A 20921-nucleotide genomic window follows, 5' to 3' on the forward strand; every position below is an offset into this window, starting at 1 on the left:
TAAAATAACTTGGTTTTGAAACCCATGCGTTTATTTGATATATTTTGGTAAAAATTATATACGATTGATGATATTTATTAATTATAATTTTATAATAAAAAATAAATTATTGTTAATACAATAGCATTTAAAAATCATATGAAATCTAAGAATCATGAATCAAACATGTTTTCTCAAACTCGATTGGTTGCCAACACAATGTCTTCGTATTTATTTTCACATTCGTCGTTTTCCTACTCTTCAGTATTCACATTCTTTCTCGTAATCTTGATTATGGATATCATGACGTTATCATCATTACTTTCATCGTCTACTTCTTCGCTATATTCTGATTTTTGATCTTCCTAATCATCTTCCCCACTTTCCTCATACTCTCCATTTTCTGTTTCGTAAAACATCTATTATTATGTAGTTAAACAAAGTAAAAAAATTTAATACTTACTAACCTTAACCAAACATATATCTCCATAAGCATATAAATTAATTACCCAAATTTTGTTTTTAGTTTGACCTTCATGACCTTGCATTTGACCTTCATTTAACTTTCTAAACTTGAACAATTTTAGTTTGATGTGCATTCACTTGTAGTTTAACGTGAACAATTTTCATTATATTAGCCAAGAGAACCTCCAAGCATGTTCTTACATGTATGTTTCTGAACTCCCTCCTGCACACCACTTCCTTATATTTATTATCATGTGACACTTCTTGGGCTCACGCAATTAATGATGCACTCGTTAGAAGCACCAAATAACCATTCAAAATAATTTGTTTTAGAGTCCCACACAACTTGTTATAGCAAACTTTGTGCCACTTCCAAAACCAATAAACTCTTTTTGCCTCTTTTCTCATAATATATGTGCCATTCAAGACCAACATTGCACTATCTGTACTCAATTATCGATACTTTCATACGTATAGTCGGTTAAAGATCCACACATATTAAAACTCTTAAAACCAAAATCCTGAATGCTAGAAAATTGCAAATTCCCTACAGAAGAATTAAAGAGCATAAACTTGGCCACATGTATAGCAAATAATTAATGTGTGCTTGTTGTTTATCCTTTTTTTTTTTGAACAAATTTTTTAACTCAAATCAAGATCTTTCGATTCGTAACCGATATGAAAGAGCACACACATCAACCATTGATGCTTGCCATTGATCTTTCTTCAGACTAAAAAAACCGAAACACATGTTTTACGGCTCATAAAAGATATAAAGCATAGACAGCCTTATAAAAGACCAAATCAAATTAGTTTTATTTAAATTTTAATATCAATGAATATGATTATAAGAGATTGATACAAATAGTAATTTTCTTTTACTTCCATCGATAACACTTATTAAAATAAAAATTGCCATCGAAGGTTCCTGATAAACAAAAACGATTAGGCATTATAGTCCAACTACATCCATTACACTGATCTTGATCTCTGTCAGCGTTATATGCATCAAACCTTCTTACCTGGCCATTCCAAAAAATCCTACATGTGAACAGTGTAGTTCTAAACCAGCTTGGTCTAAACGTCCATTGAATTTTTTCTCCTGTCCGCAACACATGCTTACCTAGGTCATCGTCTTTAGATCTACAACTTATTTCCAACCTTCCTGACGGGATTTTGTTGGTGATAGTGACAACGGTTTTGGCAAAGGGATTGTTGAATCCATGACAAGGATTGATGACATAGCAAAAGATTATAGAGAGAACGACGAGTAATTTTGATGAATTTTTCATTTTTTTTTAAATTGGAAGTGTTGTGTTTGTTAGATTCACATGGTTATATTAGTTTTGTATTTATAGGATTGATTTTGTTTTAGTGATTTATGAATTGGGAACCGTTGTAATTAGATACATTTATATAGGGGGGTTACATTAAGCTAAAAAAAATTCCAATAATATTCGTTATGCTATTTTGTTATTGCATTTATAAACTCTTTCTTAGATCTATTGGTGTATAAGTGAGGCCATACTTTGCAGAGAGGCTTTAGTTTAAACCGCGACACAAACCATTCTTTGTAACTATTATCTTTCAAAATTAGGTAGTTCTTAACATAGCCAAAGAGAAATGATGGTTTTGTCTGTTCTATTAGAGTCACTAATCCTTTAAATTGGGAAAATAGCCGAAATCAACCAAGACTATTTGCTGACAGCTTTGTTATACCCAAACTACGATACTCGGCAAATATAAGTCTCGATCTCTCTCAAGGAATTGAGGATCATGTCATCCACGGATATGAAACCGGAGACTCCAGATCCCAACTCTCAAGATAACCAAGTCTCGTCAGAGAAACAGGGAGATTCGCCAAGTGAATGGATATATGACCTTTAGTCTCGAAAAATAATGATTTTCGTAGCAATATTTTTAATCATAGGCATGTCAGTAATTAGTTCGTTGATTGAGTAAACTTTTAAAATCCGGGTTTCAACTTTACTTGAGAGAAAATCAATTAAAAAAAATTATTAGTTATGATTTCAATTACTTATATAAAAAAAATTTCTAATAGTAATCGATTATTTGTGGTCTATTAAATGTATTCCAATATATGCATACACATGCTTATTTAATAATGTAATAATAATAATAATTTTTATAGCAATATTTTTATAATTTTTATTGTGTTTTTAATCATAGGCATGTCAGTAATTCGATCAACGAGGAAACTCGAAGCCCGGGTTCGAGCCTTGCTTGAGAAAATCAAATTATTCTCTTAATTTATTAGTTATGATTTTCAATTCACAAAGATGTATGGTATTCAATTACTTATATGAAAACATATCCCTAATAGTATTCCATTATTTGTGGTCTATCAAATGTATTCCAAAATGCATACACATGCTTCTTCTTTAATAACCTACAAATGAAAGAACCATATTTAATTTATTCGCTATGAATTCAATCCAAAAGATGTATGATTTCAACTCCTTAGTACAAAACTTATCGAAGAGACAAGTAATGTAGAAAACAAAAAAACATCGTATGATAAGTATCCTCTGAATATGAATGTTCTTCTCTTTTCATTTCTAGTAATCAGAAACATGAATCATGAAACAGAAGATTAAAGTGGATGACACGAAAACAAACAATATCTCAAGACTTGGTGGTAGTAGTAGGCTCGTCTGTTTCGTCATCGTCAGCTTCGGCATCTTCAATCTCGCTCGCTAACTTCACTAAATCTTCAACAAGTATTTTACCATCTAAAGCAAAGAAAAAACCCGAGAAAACTTCTCAATCATACAATCTAATGAGAATAATTCGAAAAACGAAGAAGAAGTTGAGAAGTTAAGGTAATGGAAGAAGAAATAGAATATAGAGTTGTGACCTTTATCTTTGGAAAGATTCTGGATAAGCTCTTGGATACCCTCTTTGCCTAATGTGTCCTTTAAGTACATTGCAGCAGATGCAACTTCATCTGGACTTACCTTTCCATCGTAGTCTCTATACAAACAAAATTGAATTGATTGATTTGCCAAATCATTCTAAGGCGCGAAGTAATATAAAGTATAGTTTACACCAGACCTGTCGAGGAGTCGCCAGCGGTTACCAATCTTGTTATCAACGTCATCAATTTCCTTTTCGAGTTTCTGGAGCATTGTTTCGACCTAAAGATAGATGATAAATGAAAAGATATGTTAAACGAAACACTACAGAGTTTGTGATTGAAGAGAAAGGATATAATTGTTGTTACCCTATCTAACAGTCGAGAGGAAGTTTTATCGGCGATAGCTTTTTGAGCACTTCGGTCACTATCTTCTCGAGCAGCTAAATAAGCTTTCCTAGCCTCTTCTTCATCATCTGTACCACCTTTCTCAACCATGCTGTTGTATAGATCAACCTGTATATAAGGAAAATAAATGTACTCACACAAATCTAAGAAAGCAAGATAGAGTCTGGAAGAAAATGAAGAGAATCAAAAAAATGTTTTAAGCCGATTTACCTCTTTCTTAACTAATTTTAAGAACTCCTCACGCTCCATGCTAACAGACTGGAACCCAAGTCAAAAAGAAACAACAAGCATTAACCCATTTGATAACTTTGAAAACTCTGATAGTAAACATATAGGAGTGTGGTGAAGTATCCATACAGATGCGGAAGCTAAAACTGCCAATGCACGGCTAAGCTCACAGAGCTGTTCATGCTTCTCCAGAGTTTTCGCTTTTGCTTGTTCATTAGCATCTTTGGCTGTAGAAGCTAACATCTCATCCAAAGCTACATCTTTTTGGCTTGAAGCAGACTCTTTCATCTTTGCCATTTCCTCCTCTTCTTCGTCTTCCTCCTCCTACATTCAACCAAATCGGAAGTAAGAGAATAGTTTAAGCATGCAAGGGACTTTCCAGACTGGATACACGGGAAAGAGATACATAGCTCCACAATCATGCTTTACTTGGTATGACAACAAATATATACCTTGATCAATTCTTCTTGCATTTCTAGGTACTCCAACTTCCTCTTCCTTTCTGATACAGAATCTTCTGATGACAGAGCTGTAACTCCAACTGTGTCCACAACCTCATCTGGCAGAGAGGAGAGAGTAGCTTGAACAGCCTCTTCAGGCTTGAGTTTCCCAGCCATTGAGAATGATCTGTTAATAAGCACAGCAATATCATTTTCTAATTCTGTCGTATATAGTATTTCTATCTACTGAGTTGCAGGAGAAGCTTACCTAGAGAGAATTAAGAGGGATGATGGTACCGAATGGTTGAGGGACAAATCGAGCCAGTCATTTAGCTGCAATGAGAGACTTACAGATCAGAAATCACCTCTATCTCTAATTTAACTTTTACAACACAAACCATATCTCTTTCTTGTCCACAAAGAGTACAATTTTTCTAATAACAATTCCACAAAGATTTATAAATGACAACCTGTTCTCTCATTTCTTCAACTGAACCTAATTGAAGCATTCCTCTGTATCTGCAAGCTTGGCGAAGTTCAGCTTCTGTGAGAGACTCCACACCTTCAGCCTTGATCAACTTATCATCTTTTTTAATCCTACAAAATCCAAGGAATGGCATTGCCCAATGATAATATGAAAAAGAAACATAAATTCCGATTAACAAATAGTTTGCAATGAGTGCTTTGTGGAGTAAAATGATTGTCACAAAACTCTTACGATGCCACCAGAAATAGAGAAAAATATTGTAGGAAACTAGGACTCATTGTCAGACATTTGACAAGCAAAATGGCAATATGAACAATGTTGAACTTACTCCTGTAATCTTTTCCGAAGCATATATCGTAAATATGCATCAGTTCCGAATGGGCTAATACCCATGTATTTGCACATATTTACCAATCGAGACCTGCAGTAAGGAAGATAATGTAAACAAAACAAACCAAGACAGAAGCAGTATCATTACCATTATATACAGTATAGACTAATGCGTAACCTGTTAATGTTATCCAATGTAAGCTCATCGTTGAAGAGCTTTGCAAAGCCCAAAATTTCATCATTTGAAACACCGACTCCTCTTCTAACCTGTACAATTAATAACGAAGCTATCAGTTCATCTAGAAGATTACCAAAGGAAGTCAGTTTTGTAGAATAGCAAGGAAAGCGAACCTTGTTCATAAATCCATCGAGATCTTCTGCAGTCTTTTTAATCTCTCCGCTGCGTGAGGTTTGGACTTCCTTTGCCATTTCTTTAACAGTATCTTGGAGAAACTTAGCATACTCCATTCTTGCATTCAGCCTTCTTTTCAGTGCCTCCTGAAAATGAAACGTGAAGTTATGATTAGCCTGAAATATCAAACCAATTCATACTTCCCAGATCACTGTAAAATATCTATAAATTGGTATGATTTAATAGAACTAATAAGTATCACTTGGACTGAAAATAAAATAGTAATACTTAAGAGACTAATAAACCAAACCAAGACTTATTTTCTCTGCTCATCCCATAGCAAGCAATTAAAATTGAGTAGCCTTAATAAAGGTTCGCAGTCTAAACCAATTTAAACTAATTCCAGTATCCAAATGTAGGCCTTATTTTTAAACATTTTAAACTTCTACAGGAAACAAAGGTCAAAGGCTACACATGTACATCAAATGTGGGGCTATAATGGGCAGAATATTTACTACTTACTACATCAAAGGGGGAAAACAAAAACACCAACAGAATATTTTCAGCACTAATTTGCCAGAAGCTGAAAACTAAAGTAAACTTCGTTGTCCCATGATGAATATAAACCCATCACATAGGTAGAATGACTCCTGACCGTCTTAGGCCACTTTCCAAAGTAACTGACAACACTAAATTGCTGTAATATCTAATCTAATGCTAAAGTTCCTTCTGAACCTTAAGTGTATTACAATATCTTGAGGATGGAATTTGCCAAAACTAGATGAAAATGTGAAAATATAGCTTATTGAGTCTGAGTCTGTCAAATAGTCATGCAAAAGTTTTCGGTACTCTAGTCATAAAATATATAATAACTAGAAAAATCTCACGGTCACATTTTTAGGCAACTGAATCTGCAATACCAGTAACTAAAACGGATAAAACATGTATAAAGAACAGAGAAGCAATAAAATAGGGTTTAACAGTACCTCTTCTTTCATCTTGTCCTGGAAAGTTGACGGCAGCATGTTTGGGAACAACTTAAGAAATACCGGCAGCAAGAACTCCATGAATGGAACAATAATGAATACTGCAACCGGAACTAATCTAAAAATGTCGGCAGTTGTTCGAGTGAGTTGTTGCCGTTCCCTCCTGGAGAGACCTTTTCCATTAGCAAGTTTAACAAGCAGCCTTACACTAATCCTGACGTCAGCCCAGAGCAACTTTGTCCCCAGCCAGTAGTGTTGCAAGGTAGATTTAAATTCATCTTTCCAATGGCGAAGCTTCTTGGCCCAATCTTCCCTGCATAATAGATCATATGTTAAATAACAATAGATAGCATCAAATCGCTCAAACACTACAACAAAAAAACTGCAGCCTTACCTGCTCATCGATGCAATAGCTCTCAGCGCAGGACCTATTCCCAGAAGAAACGACCTCACACGTTGCATAATGGATATATCAGATTTTTGAGATTCTTCCAATTTCATGGCTTTTGCTTTAGCTTTAGCCAAACTTAACCCCTCAACAGCTTCATCACACTCCTCAGGAGAAGCTTCTTTAGTTTGTGAGGTAACCTTTTCTCCCTTTTTATCATGGTCAGGCTTGTTAGCCATTGCCAGAGAGGAGTACATAGATTGTCGAACCAATCTATATCCCAAAGGATAAGGCACTTCTAATTTTCCAACTCCATTACTAAAATTTGGAGACTGAAGTAATCTACCTCTATAAAAACCATCCAATGAAACACCCGACTCTTTATTCTTGACATCTTTTAAATCAGGTTTGCCAGATACATATCCTGAATCAGAACTCATCTCTCTAACATTCTCATATCCTCGTTGTCCTAACCGCTCAACGCTTGAAAGACATTGAATTGTAGGCAAACGTTCACTCAGAGATTTAACAACGTAATTCCTCCTCCGAAGAAGCGCTCTCGAAGCCATAATTTCAGTAAACGTGTAGCTATATACAGTAAAGAACCAGCTACATACCAGCAAAATCCGAATCCTATACCAATCTGCACAATCATTGTATAAGAAACTAATGTCATTACATTGATATATGCAAACTTATCACAAAATTCATTACTCCTAAACCAATGAAAACCGCGCAAAAATCAGACAAATCATTCAAAAAATCCAAAAAAAACACGAATAATTCAGGTTTTCAAATGGATTGATTCGTACTAGCTCATCACAAAGCTCAACCCAGAAAAGTCCTAAATCCATTTTTCTCGGCAGAAACATCTAAGGATTGTGAAATTCGAAATCGGTTCACTGGTGCAAAGCGTTTCATCAAATACTATGAGCAATCTGAAACACGATCCTTGGGTACTAAAATTGATCGCGGACGAAATTTAGAAGGTACCAGAAACTTAATCGGATGATGAGAATGGAGATAGAGACGACTTACATCTACAAAGAAGAAGGAGTAGAGAAGAAAGGATCGAAGCAAACGTGGAAGATGATTCAAAAGTGTTCGAGAGAAGAGAGCGTCAAACGAATCGTCGTCACTGAGTCGGAGAAGAAGAAGAAGGAGGATTCAACGTGTTTCTTCTGCTGATTTTGACCGTTTTGTTTCGGGTCGGGTCGATACGAATCCGAAAATACACATTGAAAAGTCCATAAAGGTGGAAAATAACCAATAACCGAACCGAACCGAAGCAAACCAAACCAAACCGTATTCAAACCAAAATTTCAAAAATTAGTGAATGGTCAGAAAATATAATTTATCTAAACTAACCGAAAACCAAACTAGTCGAACTAGTAACCTAACGGTTGACCGACATAAAAGACTAACCGTCATTTAAATTATTAACATTCAAATTTTGGTCATTTAAATCACGAATTTTCTATATAATCATTTAAAATATGAGCTTTTCGTAGACTTAGTTTTTAAAACATCATCGTTCGTTGACTAAGCCAAAATGAACATCATATCCAAAAATTTGTTAACAAAACAGCTAACAAACATTTAGACATCACTAATCCATCTTTATTAGTAAGAGACGACGTCGTTTAAGAGTAAAAAAAGTGAGAAATTAGGGATTTGATTTTTGGATTATGACGTTAGAATCACGATTTTGATATATCGTTTTAGCATTAAACGACGTCGTTTCTCACTAACAAATATGATTAATGATGACTAGCTGCTCTGTTAACGGATTTCAAGATATGATATTCATTTTGGTTTGGTAAACGAAAGATGATGTTTAAAAAAATAAGTTAACGATAAGTCATATTTTAAATGATCACATAGAAAGTTCGTGATTTAAATGGCCAAAGTTTGAATGTTCGTGATTTAAATGACATTTTTTCCAATTATAAATTATAAAACTAAAAATATTAATTATTTCTATACTCAAAACACAAAAAAATGAATAATCTAACATATCAAAATGTTGTTAGTTATATTTGTCAGAGTTAACTAATTTATGCAAAACTAAACCAATTTTATATATATTTTTCGTATTTCTTCAGTTAATTTCGGTTAACTATGAATTACGGTTATCTATTAAATAACCGAACCGAAAGAAGTCGAATCGAAATTTCTAAAATATCCGAAGGATTATTATATCATCATATTCCAACTGATCAAAACGTTTTGCTTTGGTGGGCAAGAAGATGTTACACACAAGGCGACTTTATTTCATACAATGACTTGTTCTGTAATCACTTGCACTATATATATACTTTCAGAAACAATCACTCCTTAGCAACACGAACAACTTGTTTACCAATGTTTTCCCCAGAAAACAACCCAACAAGTGCAGCAGGAGCGAGCTCGAGGCCTTCAGACATATCTTCGATGTATACAATCTTCCCTTCCTTGTAATATCTCTTGACGTGTTCAAGAAACTGTGGGAAGATATGGAGGTAATCGCTCTGCAAGAACCCTTCTAATCTTACTCGTTTAGGGATCGCGTTGTATAAGTTGTTGATTCCTTGTGATGAGCTTGAGAGGCTTTGCAAAGATACCATCCCGCAAAGCGCGATTCTTCCACGGACTTTCATGTTGAGGAGAGCTGCATCAAGCATGGATCCACCCACGTTGTCGAAGTAAATATTGATCCCCTCTGGGAAGTACCTGTTAGTAGAATAATGAAACATTTCAGCTTAATAGTTATGTATCAATTCACATTATGTGCGATACTTATCACATTCCCTAGAGCTAGCCACATGAAAGCACTTGAAGTGGTATAATTAGAGTATCTTACAAGAGTGTCACAGTGTTGATAAGATGTGTAAATTTAGTTGCAATAATGGTGGTATTAAGTTCTTATTGCACATTTTAAAAGCGTAGTTTCGAACAGGTTTCGCGTTTACTCCATAAGCCATAACAATCTCAAGAATAGCATTGCCCCATAAGTGACCTTTCAATGATACAAATAGGTTTCACGTTTCCTCAAACAATGACGGTGTGCAGAAGAACGAGCGAGTTTGGATCTTGCGATATATTTACCTCTTTAAAGCTGCATCAAAGTCAGCTTCTTCCTTGTAGTTAAAAGCATCATCAAACCCAATCTCGTGTTTAAGAAGATCAACCTGAGATATATCCACAAAAAAGTTGATTCACAAAGACAAGTGAGTAAGAGTTCCTAAAATTAGTTTAAAGACTAAGTAGTAGTAACCTTTTGCTTACTACCAGCACTCCCAACAACATAGCAGCCCTGCAACTTAGCAAGCTGACCAACAAGTTGTCCTACTGCTCCTGATGCTGCAGAGACAAAAACAGTATCCCCTTTCTTAGGACAGCAAATCTCATAAAACCCTGCATATGCTGTAAATCCAGGCATCCCTGTCAAAAGTGAAAAGAATCAGAGAACTATAGGGTATGACAATAATGAGCTCAAACTGGTTACATCAAACAGAAGATGATTCAATACCAAGAAGTCCAAGATGATAAGAAAGTGGAATGTCATCATCTAACTGAATCTTCCTCAACTGCAAGTGATCTACACTACGAAGCAAACTGTACTCTTCCCAACCAATAATCCCCGAGACTATATCGCCCGGCTTATAATTAACGTCATCAGAATCTATCACTCTTCCTAAACCAAACCCTTCGAGACGCTGCATCACGAGTACCAAAATATCAATCGCTTGATACAGAGTAATATAACAGAGGAAACTTCAAACCAAGAGTCATAAAACATTATGAAAATGAGTCAATTCGAAATCTACACATCCCTATTTCATTATAAACAATTCAAGAATAAAAGAAGATAAATCTCAAGACTTTGCAGCATTTCTAAATACATTCACAAGTTCCGTGAAAACGTCGAACACCTGGTGTGCAAAAACTTCTCTATCGCACCAGGACACTATTTTTACACACCCATCTTCAAAATTCGAGCTTTCAAAGAACAAAACAATACCCAGAAACACCAATCACATACCCAATTAACACAAACCAAAAAAGCTGAAAACTTTAAAATTTTTAAGTAGTATATATATTACTTGACCAAGAACAAAAGGCGGCAAGTAGGAACCGTGAAAGTCACGCATACGACCTCTCATGTAAGGATCACAAGACAAGTAGAGATTTTTAACAAGGAAACAAGAAGACCCTTTTGGTGCTTTAAGCTCAATCGTCTCTCCGAGCTTCACTCCCATGTCTGCTTCTGTAGGAATGCCATCTACATACTTCTTCAAGATCACTTTCTTGTTCTGCACTGTTTTAACTTCTTCCATTTTCGTTCTAAATCTGTAATGGAGAAGAAGAAGAAGATGATGATTTGAAAATTTTGTTGCAAGAAGATGGTTTGGTTTGTGTAAAGGGAGAAAGAGTTTGGTAAAACGTGTGTTTCTCGTTTGTGTCGCGTATGTGTTTATTTAGTTTTAGTTGAAGTCATTCAATTCAGTGTACAAGTTACCAATAATAATAAATGATACTATTTATATGACATAGCATTTCAATGTACATTTTAGTCTTTCGAATGTTTGAAGTATGAAGTATATGGATTGGGTTAACAAAAATACAAGAGTGTGTTCACAACATCAAGATTTAGTGAATCCATTTTGGGAGAAGGAAAAAAAACAAGCAAGGGAGAGTAGCTTCCATTTTTAACCAAACTCAAACGATTTTTTTAAGAAAAAAGACCATGCATTCTTCTATAGTTGGTGTACCCAGCTATCTTTTTCCATTTTTTTACCTTAATAACTCCAAATGGACCAGGATTTCGGATCGGGTCGGATAATTCGGTTGTTCAGGAATTTTAGAAATGTTACTAGAAATAACCGAATTAAATAACGTGTAGCTATCGAGTTTTTCGGTTATTTTTTTTTGTTACTAAAATTAACCAAATATTTTAATTTTTGGTTAGTTTGTTTTAAATTGGTTCGATTATCTTGATTAATTTTGGTTCATTCGAGTAAATTTGATTAATTAAGTTCAATTGGTTCGGTTAGGTCGGTTAATTTAGGGTAATGTGGGTTTTGCTTACATCGTTCGATGAGTTTGGTTAATTTTGGGTAATATAATTCAGTAAATTTGGATAACCGTTCCATTAATATAAACCGAACTATTAACCGACTGCATTTTATAATTCATTCCAAAAATCTTGGTTTGTTTGGTTTAATATTTTCGGTTCGGGTAATAATCCCAGGACTATTTGACAGCATGGCATCTCGTCAGATAGTCACCTAAACAAAAGGTTCACTAAACTACGTTTATGTCAATGCATATGATATTTTTTTGGCTAAAATTTAAAAATTTACGAAAATTAATTATTTGATCTCTGTGTTGGTTAGGGTTTAAAAATGCATATATAGTTGCATTATTTAGGTATGAAAAACGCATTATGCATATTGATTTTGTTTGTTATCCCTACTAATGCGCTTCTTAGATAGAAAAAACAAACAAAAAAATCCCATTAATGGTGAGTGAGTGACAAAGAAACGTCAACAAAAGTTATGGCCAATATAAGTTCCACTTCCTATTATTTTGAAACTAATCTAAATAAGCTACTTGCACCTAAGTGGGATATGACTCTGACATTAAAGCAAAAGATCAATGGTCACTATTATTAAATCCCAAGAATGTCAGCAAATCCTTTCTCTCTTCTTTGGTAAGGGAAATGGAGATATCAGTAGCGTCGGTAGCATTATCAATAGCTATAGCTATTGTGTCGTGGTGGGTATGGAGAACTTTGAATTGGGTTTGGTTTAAACCTAAGATGCTTGAGAGTTACCTAAGAAGACAAGGTCTTGTCGGAACTTCATACACGCTTCTTGTAGGAGACATGAAGAAAAGTCTTAGCATGTTGATAGAAGCTAAATCCAAACCCATCAAACTAACTGATGATATCACTCCACGTGTTTTGCCTTATCCCTTTAAAATGCTTAAGACTCACGGTAGGGTTTGTTTTTTTTTTCTCTCTCTGTTTAGGTCTTTTTTCTCTCTGTTTAGTCTCAATCTCTATGTGTGTTGGAACAGGAAGGACTTTTTTTACATGGATGGGAACTATACCATTCATTACTATAGTGGATGCTGAGTTGATTAAGGAAGTTCTCAACAACGTTTATGATTTCCCTAAGCCACATACGTTCCCTTTGGCTAGGTTGATAGCAACTGGAGTTGCTAACTATGATGGTGATAAATGGGCGAAACACCGAAGAATCATTAATCCGGCTTTCAATGTTGAGAAAATCAAGGTTTCGGGTTTATTTTCCTTAGTTCTTAATCAAGTTAGCTAGCCTTGGTGTACTCGAGTATCGGATCGGATTTGGTTGGGGTATTTTGGATTTTTGGGTATTCGGATTTTGGGATATTGATTAATCCGTTCGGGTTTTTTTAAGGTTTGGGTTGGATTTGGGTTTGGATCGAGTTATTTCGGTTCGGGATCCATATTAGAAAACTGAAGAAGTTGATTAAATTTATTGATTTGGAAAACTAATATTTTCATATATTTCGGTTATTTTGGATATTTAAATTTTGTGATATAAAAATAATTGATATTTTTAGATTTATAATTGTAATATTATATAATTGGGATGCATAAAATCTAAAAATAATTAATATTATGTATATGTAATTATATTTCGGATACCCATTCGGATTTTGGTTCGCATTCGGTTTTCGGGTTTAAAAGTTTAGTACTTGTTCGGACATTCCTTAGTGTTCGGATCAGATTTGGTTCGGGTATTTCGGTCGGGTTCCGGGTATTTTGCCCAAGCTAATTTTCTGTTTTAAAATTAGGAGTGTATGTATGTGTTAATTTGGCTCTGATTTATGTCTTTTGCTTTTATGTATAGAATATGGTACCAGCATTTCACCAGAGCTGCAGCGAGGTTGTTCGCGAATGCGACAAGTTAGTTTCCAATAAAGGGTCGCCTTATGAGGTGGACGTTTGGCCTTGGCTTGTGAATATGACTGGAGATGTGATCTCTCGTACTGCTTTTGGTAGCAGCTACAAAGAAGGACAAAGGATCTTTGAGCTCCAGGCAGAACTAGCTGAGCTTGTTATGCTAGCTTTTCGAAAAGCTTCTTTCCCTGGATACAAGTAAAGAAAGATAAAAACTCAAATTGTCTGGTTTTAAACACAACATCACTTTAGAGCTTGACTATATGGTATCTTTGTGTTGTGTAGTTATCTCCCAACAAAGCATAATAGAAGGATGAAAGAAACATCAAGAGAGATCCAAGTTATACTGAGAGGGATCATTAACAAAAGGTTAAAGGGGAGAGAAGCAGGGGAAGAACCAAAGGATGATCTGTTGGGTATACTTCTTGAGTCAAGTATAGGTCAAGAGAAAGGAAATGGATTGAGCATTGAGGAAGTGATAGAAGAGTGCAAGATGTTCTATTTCGCCGGGCAAGAGACAACTTCAGTACTTTTGGTTTGGACAATGGTTCTGTTAAGCCAACACCAAGACTGGCAGGTTCGTGCGCGAGAAGAAGTGAAGCAAGTGTTTGGCGATAAAGAACCAGATAAAGAAGGCCTTAACCAGCTCAAAGTTGTATGTAAAAACCAAACTAGAAACCTATCAGTACTTTTGTGGTGTGTTGTTTCTTTTTGCTGAATGGTTTGATTTGATCCCTTGCAGATGACAATGATATTATATGAAGTACTTAGGCTATATCCACCAGTAGTTCAGCTATTGCGAGCTACTGAGAAAGAGATGAAGCTAGGAGACTTGACACTACCAGCTGGAGTTCAGATTAATCTACCTATTATGCTAGTCCAACGAGATATCGAACTGTGGGGAAACGATGCAGCGGAGTTCAAACCCGAGAGGTTTAAAGACGGTCTTTTGAAAGCAACAAAGAACCAAGTTTCCTTCTTTGCCTTTGCGTGGGGACCAAGGATATGCATCGGCCAGACTTTTGCCCTATTGGAAGTAAAGATGGCAATGGCTTTAATTCTTCAGAGATTCTCCTTCGAGCTTTCTCCTAACTATGTTCATGCACCTTACGAAGCTATGACCATTCACCCACAATTTGGTGCACCTGTTATCCTTAAGAAGCTATGAAAGTGTTGTTGTCTAATTAATAAACTTGTCATACACGGAATTACAAATAATATGATGATTAGTTGATACAACCACATTTTCTATACACAGAATCATTTACAATGGTTACAAAGTATGTAAAAATAATGAATTTTTTTACAATATATTATGTACAAATCTTGGTATGAATAAAGAGTTTAATTAGAGACATCCACTAGGTGAAACCAAACCAAGTTGCTTACCAGAAACATTTATGCAAGAAGTCTTTGCTGCTTCATCATCACCACCAGAGTAAGTTAGGTTAATTGCTTGCATTCGAATCCCAGTGCATGGTACTCTCTCACTGCAATCCATCTTTATAGCAATCTTTGTTGCTGATGTTCCCATGATTCCGTTATATATTACATCGTTTATTTTGATTCCAGAGTCCTGAAAAAAAGTTATATTTTCATATTTTAATTTAATTTTCATATCACTTTTTTTTTAGTTACTAATTTTGCAGCTTTTGTAATTGGTAAAAAAATCATATATATACGGTATAAACACAACCCTATAATATAAGTTTCAAAATTGTAGTTAAAAAAATAAACCATATTTTTAAACCAAATTTATTATTTTCATTATTGAACCGATGTTATTGTAAAACATCACAAATTCTCAATATATATGTTTAATAACCAATAAAAAGAACTGTTTTATATGTTTAATCCAAAAATGATCAGATTAGCCGGGAAATACTCATATTAAGCGGATCAATAATCACCGGATGACTGTTTTTTAAGGGATTAGTCATTAATCGAGGCGGATTGGTGGACCTAGAGATTACAAGGGAGTAATCGGAAGTAAGCATTGATTTTCCAAACAAGAGTAAACGTAATTACCAATCAAATTCATTATATTTTAAAATCAGACATAATTTTCTAATTGAGTCAAATATTTGGTATGATTCAACTTAAAAGTAATTTGAGTAAAGAAATATAAAAAAATTTAAAATAAATATTAAAAAAAATTCAAGATAAAAGGTTATATATATGAAAACGAACCTGAGAAGGGCAATAAGAATCGCCAGGACAATAGTTCTGGTCAATAAGGATAGGGTAAGAAACATTAACCATAAGAGCCTCTAAGAACCTAACCCTCTCCACGAACCCATTGCTATGTCGTGGCCAAGACTTTATCCTTAGACCATTGTCCGTCCGTACAAACACAGCTTTCTTCACGGTCACATTTTCCACGCCTGGCTCATCTATGGACTTTGCTAAGCTCCCAATGCTGATACCATGACCCGGACCACAAGTGATTCCATCTACCATAAGGTTCTTTGTACCTGGTCCGATAGAGATACAATCATCTCCGGTTTTGATTGAAGCATTTCGGACTTCGATGTCGGTCGATAGCTGAATGTGAATGCCATCAGTGTTTGGACTGTCGTCTGGTGCTATGATCCGAACATCTTCGATTTTTATGTTACTGCAACGGTTTATTGCTATGTGGAATAATTGGCTGTTCAATGATAAGACTCCTTTGATCTTGACGTTGTATGAGTCCATGAATCTCAATGTCTAACATAAAATGTGATAACCAATGTTAAACGTTGATTGTATATTGTAACATAAATTTATTTTGTGTTCTTGTGTGGTTCATATATAATAAATTTTATAATAGGGTGTTTTTCCGAGTTAAAGTTAAATATTTATTTTACGAAAAACCCGGTCCTAATTAAAATATTTACTAAAAAACACTAAAATTTCTTAGGTGCATTTTTCTTCAAAATACCAAAATATAGAAATTATTTGTAACCAAACGAATTGCATAATTATTAGGAGATGTAGCCTAGTAGTTGCTCTAGAGTTGTCTATATTTTATATTACATAGTTAAATTCAATTCCAAATAATGCATGTTTATTTAATTAGAAGGTTTGGGGCCAAGAGCCGTAATTTCCTAAGGGTTCATGGAAGACCGGGTGAAAGTCATTAATTATTAGTGTTTTTACGTTTGAAGAGAATCGATCTCTGGCTTATACGGACAAGATAACTATTTCTCTCAAATGAAATCCACTAGACTAAGACTACTTGGTTCGCAAAATGCATGTTGTTGACAAAAAAAAAAATGTGAATACAAATATAATTTGGTAACTAAGACTTAACACATACCGTTGCACCTTCAGGGCAGTCGTAACCATTGGCCTTACAACTCCACAAGGTTGATCCCTTAGCATCAAAAGAACCTCCAAGAACCGTAACATTGTGAACACCAATAAAACTAAACCAGTTTTCTCTTTTACCAAGCAACCTATAGTCTTGAGGACCAATTAAAGTTCCATCAATCCTTAGTGTTATCTCACGGCTCTTACAACTTTCTCCTTCGAACCGAACCTCACCACTAACCAAATACCTTCCTTTCGGTACGTAAATCACGACCGAGTCCGCCACTTCACATGCAGCATCCCATGCATCCGTAAAGGCTTTTACCGAGTCTACGACGCCATTAGGTTTTGCACCGAAGCTTAGAACGTTAAGACTAGTTCTTGCGTCGAACTGACCAAAGTGGAACATAGAGATTGTTGTAATGATGCTAAAGACCTGAACAAAGCTTAGAGAGAACCCCATTTTGTGATTTTGATATAAAGTTTAAAGATTATTGTATTTTCTTGATGAAAGATGTAGAAGTGTGCACGTGTGTATATATATAAGTTTGGCTTTAGGGTCTTGGATAAAGAGAAGAAGGTTTCTTTGTGGTTTAAGAATCAAAGTATGAAGCAAACGGCGCACGTCGCCATATATATCTCTAAGGTATTTGAAAATCGAGTTGCTTGATTTCCAAGTAATTTTGGGAGCCTCCCGTACGTAACGTTGAAAATATCATTTCTATCTTTGATTATAAGTCGAGTAAGTATTAAGTGATTCTTCAAACTTTAATCTCTTTTTATTATAACGTTAGTTATTACGAATTTTTAAACATGATCGTTAGATAATTTTGGTTATCATCATGTCATTAAAAAGTGTATAGTATATGTAGCATGGAGTCCGATTTACAATTCAGAAATTGGTTTTCGAAGATTCTATAAGTGAATTTATATGTTAAAGTTTTGATTAGGGGTCGATTGGTAACGGCTGTTACTTGTGGCTGTAAAGACTGTGACTGTAAAGACTTTTGCTGTAGAGACTTTTGCGGTAGAAACTTTGGTTGTAGACACTTTTAATGTTAAAATATAATTGTTAATATAAATAACTTTAAATGTTGAATTTTTCATTTGTTGTTATAATATATAATTTTTATAAATATATGATGATCAATATTAATCCATATGTAACATAATGACAAATAAAAAGTTTGAAAAATATATATATATATATAAAAATCTATAGAGAGTTTCTAATTATTATAGGGAGAAGAAAAAATAATTTTTAAAACTTGTTTGTTCTAAAGTTTCTACAGTCGTGCGATTGAGACTTTAGAAAAAAATAAAATAAAGAAGAAAATAAATAAAGTGGCTTTTAGAACTTTTAAAAAAATAAAAGTAAAAAAATCTTGATTAGCAACAATAAAACTGTTAAGACTTTAAAATTGTTTTCAACCCTTAAAAGTCACAACCAATCGGCCCCTAAGAGCCGGAGATTTATTTGGAAACATGAAAAAATAATTACTGAATTGTAAATCAGTCTCAAGGCTATTTTTTATTTCAATGTCATTAGACTTATATTAACAAAAAATCTTATATTTTGAGTGATTCGATTTTAATTAAGTTTTAATACGATTTTGAGTGACTTTCACGTAGTTGATATGGTTAATCGTAAAAATCATTTCAAATCCCACCTAAAATCATGAGGTTTGAATTTATTAGATTTTAACTAAAAGAATCCTCTAAAATCTTGATCCTTTCAAAACATTAAAAACCAAATTCTCAAAAAGTTTTTAGTAACAATGGATTTTAAACTAAATTTTCAAGTCACTAATTCAATAACATTGGATATCATGAGACTTAAAACTAGATTTTCAAATCACTAGTTAAATAACATTGAATTTCAAAAGAAAATATTTAAAATCCGTGATTTAATAACATAGGATTTGTTGGTTTTACACAAATCACTAAAAATGTTGGATTGAGTAATAATTTCAAGATTTTGATAGTTTATTAATTTATCACTAGAAGGAATTTTAATAATTTAGTTATGGTTAGACAAAAGATATGAATGAAGATACAACAACAATTTTGTACCAAATTTGTTTGAGTGATTCATATTAAAGAATTTTTATACCTTATCTTATAAAAATGGCATTCATTAATGTGAAATATCATCTTCCCTGTAGAGGTCAATGCTATGATGCTATGATATAGATCGGTTTATGCTGGAGTTTATATTATCAAAGTGTTTGCAATAATATTTCAATAGTAACATCTTCATCTAATTTGGACGTGTTATGAAAATAATATTTTTTTTGTATTTTATCATTCAAAGCTATTGTATATATATGATCGATGAATGTTTTCATCATCTTCTCACTTCTTAATAAATGATTTTATTCATTTCAATTCTAGTCACACAACTAAACACAACATTACAAAAATCACTAGGAACATATTAATAAGCAAACAAAAAAATATAGAACAGCATTATGATTAGATTTGAATTTGATTTTCTCATTTTTGATAGTTTTTTACGGTAAGAGTTCACTTTTTTTAACTTGCTTTTGGACTCTTTTGATTCAATCAACATTACCCTTCTTCTGGCTTGCTTTCTTTTTAATGCGGCTCACTACTCTAAAATGCTTGAAGGTGAGAATATGAAATTATTGTCTTCTGTGCTGAATGTCTGGGACTGGTTTACACCTCATGTGTTACGTTAGATTCTATCTTTAGATCGAAGATAAAAACTGTCCGATTATTCAGTGAGATCGCACTTTTATCTGAGTTTGCATGCTATGTATGCTTGGTGTTTGTTGTTTTCGGGCCATGGAGTCTTCTTCCACTCCTTGTAGTTGTGGCAATCATAGGAGAAGGAGGAAGACAGTTTATAAAAAGGTATCCCGACGAGAAAGTTTGCGGCGATTTTCCCGATCCCAGATTGGAATATGTCATAGCAGGCTTGGGAAGAGGAGACTTAAACTCGGTTTTACACCACTCAACCATAGACGCAATAATTCAAAACCGAGAGAACCCATGTACAAAGGCTTTATACCAAGCAACACTCATGGCCTCACCAGAGGTTTTGGATGAAAAAGGATTCCCCCTGACACCGAGCATCCAATTCGAAGGAGGCAAAGAGGCCGCCTTCATGGACAACGAAGCCACCAACGAAACTCTCAGATCCTTCTCCAAACAAGCCCACGACAGCAGAACTCCCGCAACCGACAGCGCCTCAAACACTAACACTGAAGGTATTCAGGGCACAACTTCCATTAGATAGAGAATCGGCCCTGGAAGATTGTAGGATTACTTCTTTGTGATCTGTATTTTAAATCATATGCTTTTACAGATCCATCTGAATTGGGCAACAACCACACATTTGACTGGGACTTAGCATGAAGCTGGTTGACCATGGATGAAATGATGTGTTTGTGTCTTAGATAACCATTTGCATGATGGTGATTCATGAGATCAATTAATTTATAGGAATAATTTTTTTTAACGATAAGGTCGTTTTAAAATTATCTTATGGTATCTCTTCATTTTCTTTTCTTTATTTCAGCTTTACTTCAATAGATTTATTATCATACCTGCTTAGTGGAATAATTAAGCATCGCATTGCTTATTAAAAAGAATGTACAAAACTTATAAATTAATCCCTCTGTATAACTTAATAACACATTAAATATCATGTTATGTATTCACATTAAACATAATTAGATTCGGATCCGCACGTATGTGCATAATTGATTTCAAAACTAAGTTTGCTATCAAGT

At 34.3% G+C, this 20921-nt stretch overlaps 4 protein-coding genes across 4 annotated transcripts; 1 reads left to right on the forward strand and 3 right to left on the reverse strand.

Annotated features, from left to right (window-relative positions):
* Positions 1 to 2861: 2861 nt before the first annotated feature.
* Positions 2862 to 8091, reverse strand: LOC17896012 (mitochondrial proton/calcium exchanger protein). The gene is made up of 15 exons (XM_006301486.2): positions 7977 to 8091; positions 6945 to 7581; positions 6551 to 6863; positions 5564 to 5710; positions 5391 to 5479; positions 5211 to 5303; positions 4866 to 4992; positions 4664 to 4728; positions 4408 to 4582; positions 4085 to 4279; positions 3938 to 3985; positions 3689 to 3835; positions 3520 to 3602; positions 3323 to 3438; positions 2862 to 3197 (listed from the first exon to the last, which is right to left on the reverse strand). Exons 2-15 carry the CDS (start codon positions 7505 to 7507, stop codon positions 3091 to 3093), a joined length of 2268 nt encoding a protein of 755 aa, XP_006301548.1. The 5' UTR covers positions 7508 to 7581; positions 7977 to 8091; the 3' UTR covers positions 2862 to 3090.
* A 1024-nt stretch (positions 8092 to 9115) lies between these two features.
* LOC17894979 (2-alkenal reductase (NADP(+)-dependent)) lies at positions 9116 to 11376 on the reverse strand. Its single transcript, XM_006302409.2, has 5 exons — positions 11024 to 11376; positions 10450 to 10636; positions 10195 to 10361; positions 10026 to 10108; positions 9116 to 9650 (listed from the first exon to the last, which is right to left on the reverse strand). Exons 1-5 carry the CDS (start codon positions 11255 to 11257, stop codon positions 9269 to 9271), a joined length of 1053 nt encoding a protein of 350 aa, XP_006302471.1. The 5' UTR covers positions 11258 to 11376; the 3' UTR covers positions 9116 to 9268.
* Positions 11377 to 12620: 1244 nt separating this feature from the next.
* Positions 12621 to 15132, forward strand: LOC17896157 (cytochrome P450 72A15). Its single transcript, XM_006300387.2, has 5 exons — positions 12621 to 12919; positions 13002 to 13219; positions 13820 to 14067; positions 14155 to 14524; positions 14612 to 15132. The coding sequence occupies exons 1-5, from the start codon at positions 12643 to 12645 to the stop codon at positions 15035 to 15037; spliced, it is 1539 nt and encodes a 512-aa protein (XP_006300449.1). The 5' UTR covers positions 12621 to 12642; the 3' UTR covers positions 15038 to 15132.
* Positions 15133 to 15195: 63 nt separating this feature from the next.
* Positions 15196 to 17626, reverse strand: LOC17894288 (polygalacturonase). The gene is made up of 3 exons (XM_006301885.2): positions 17171 to 17626; positions 16060 to 16578; positions 15196 to 15445 (listed from the first exon to the last, which is right to left on the reverse strand). The coding sequence occupies exons 1-3, from the start codon at positions 17624 to 17626 to the stop codon at positions 15218 to 15220; spliced, it is 1203 nt and encodes a 400-aa protein (XP_006301947.1). The 3' UTR covers positions 15196 to 15217.
* Between the last annotated feature and the right edge of the window lie 3295 nt (positions 17627 to 20921).

Source organism: Capsella rubella, unplaced genomic scaffold (genome assembly GCF_000375325.1).
Source record: "Capsella rubella cultivar Monte Gargano unplaced genomic scaffold, Caprub1_0 scaffold_2, whole genome shotgun sequence".
Taxonomy (NCBI): Eukaryota; Viridiplantae; Streptophyta; class Magnoliopsida; order Brassicales; family Brassicaceae; genus Capsella; species Capsella rubella.

Coding starts and splice junctions, on each gene's coding strand:
- LOC17896157 (XM_006300387.2), top strand. CDS start 12,643: ATGGAGATATCAGTAGCGTCGGTAGCATTATCAATAGCTATAGCTATT. Junction 13,220..13,819: donor TCAATGTTGAGAAAATCAAG/GTTTCGGGTTTA, acceptor TTTTATGTATAG/AATATGGTACCAGCATTTCA. Junction 14,525..14,611: donor GCCTTAACCAGCTCAAAGTT/GTATGTAAAAAC, acceptor GATCCCTTGCAG/ATGACAATGATATTATATGA.
- LOC17894288 (XM_006301885.2), bottom strand. CDS start 17,626: ATGGGGTTCTCTCTAAGCTTTGTTCAGGTCTTTAGCATCATTACAACA. Junction 16,579..17,170: donor ACTGCCCTGAAGGTGCAACG/GTATGTGTTAAG, acceptor ATTTTATGTTAG/ACATTGAGATTCATGGACTC. Junction 15,446..16,059: donor ATTCTTATTGCCCTTCTCAG/GTTCGTTTTCAT, acceptor ACTTTTTTTCAG/GACTCTGGAATCAAAATAAA.
- LOC17896012 (XM_006301486.2), bottom strand. CDS start 7,507: ATGGCTTCGAGAGCGCTTCTTCGGAGGAGGAATTACGTTGTTAAATCT. Junction 5,711..6,550: donor AGGACAAGATGAAAGAAGAG/GTACTGTTAAAC, acceptor TTTCATTTTCAG/GAGGCACTGAAAAGAAGGCT. Junction 3,836..3,937: donor TAAAATTAGTTAAGAAAGAG/GTAAATCGGCTT, acceptor CCTTATATACAG/GTTGATCTATACAACAGCAT.
- LOC17894979 (XM_006302409.2), bottom strand. CDS start 11,257: ATGGAAGAAGTTAAAACAGTGCAGAACAAGAAAGTGATCTTGAAGAAG. Junction 10,637..11,023: donor CGCCTTTTGTTCTTGGTCAA/GTAATATATATA, acceptor CTCGTGATGCAG/CGTCTCGAAGGGTTTGGTTT. Junction 10,362..10,449: donor TTATCATCTTGGACTTCTTG/GTATTGAATCAT, acceptor CACTTTTGACAG/GGATGCCTGGATTTACAGCA.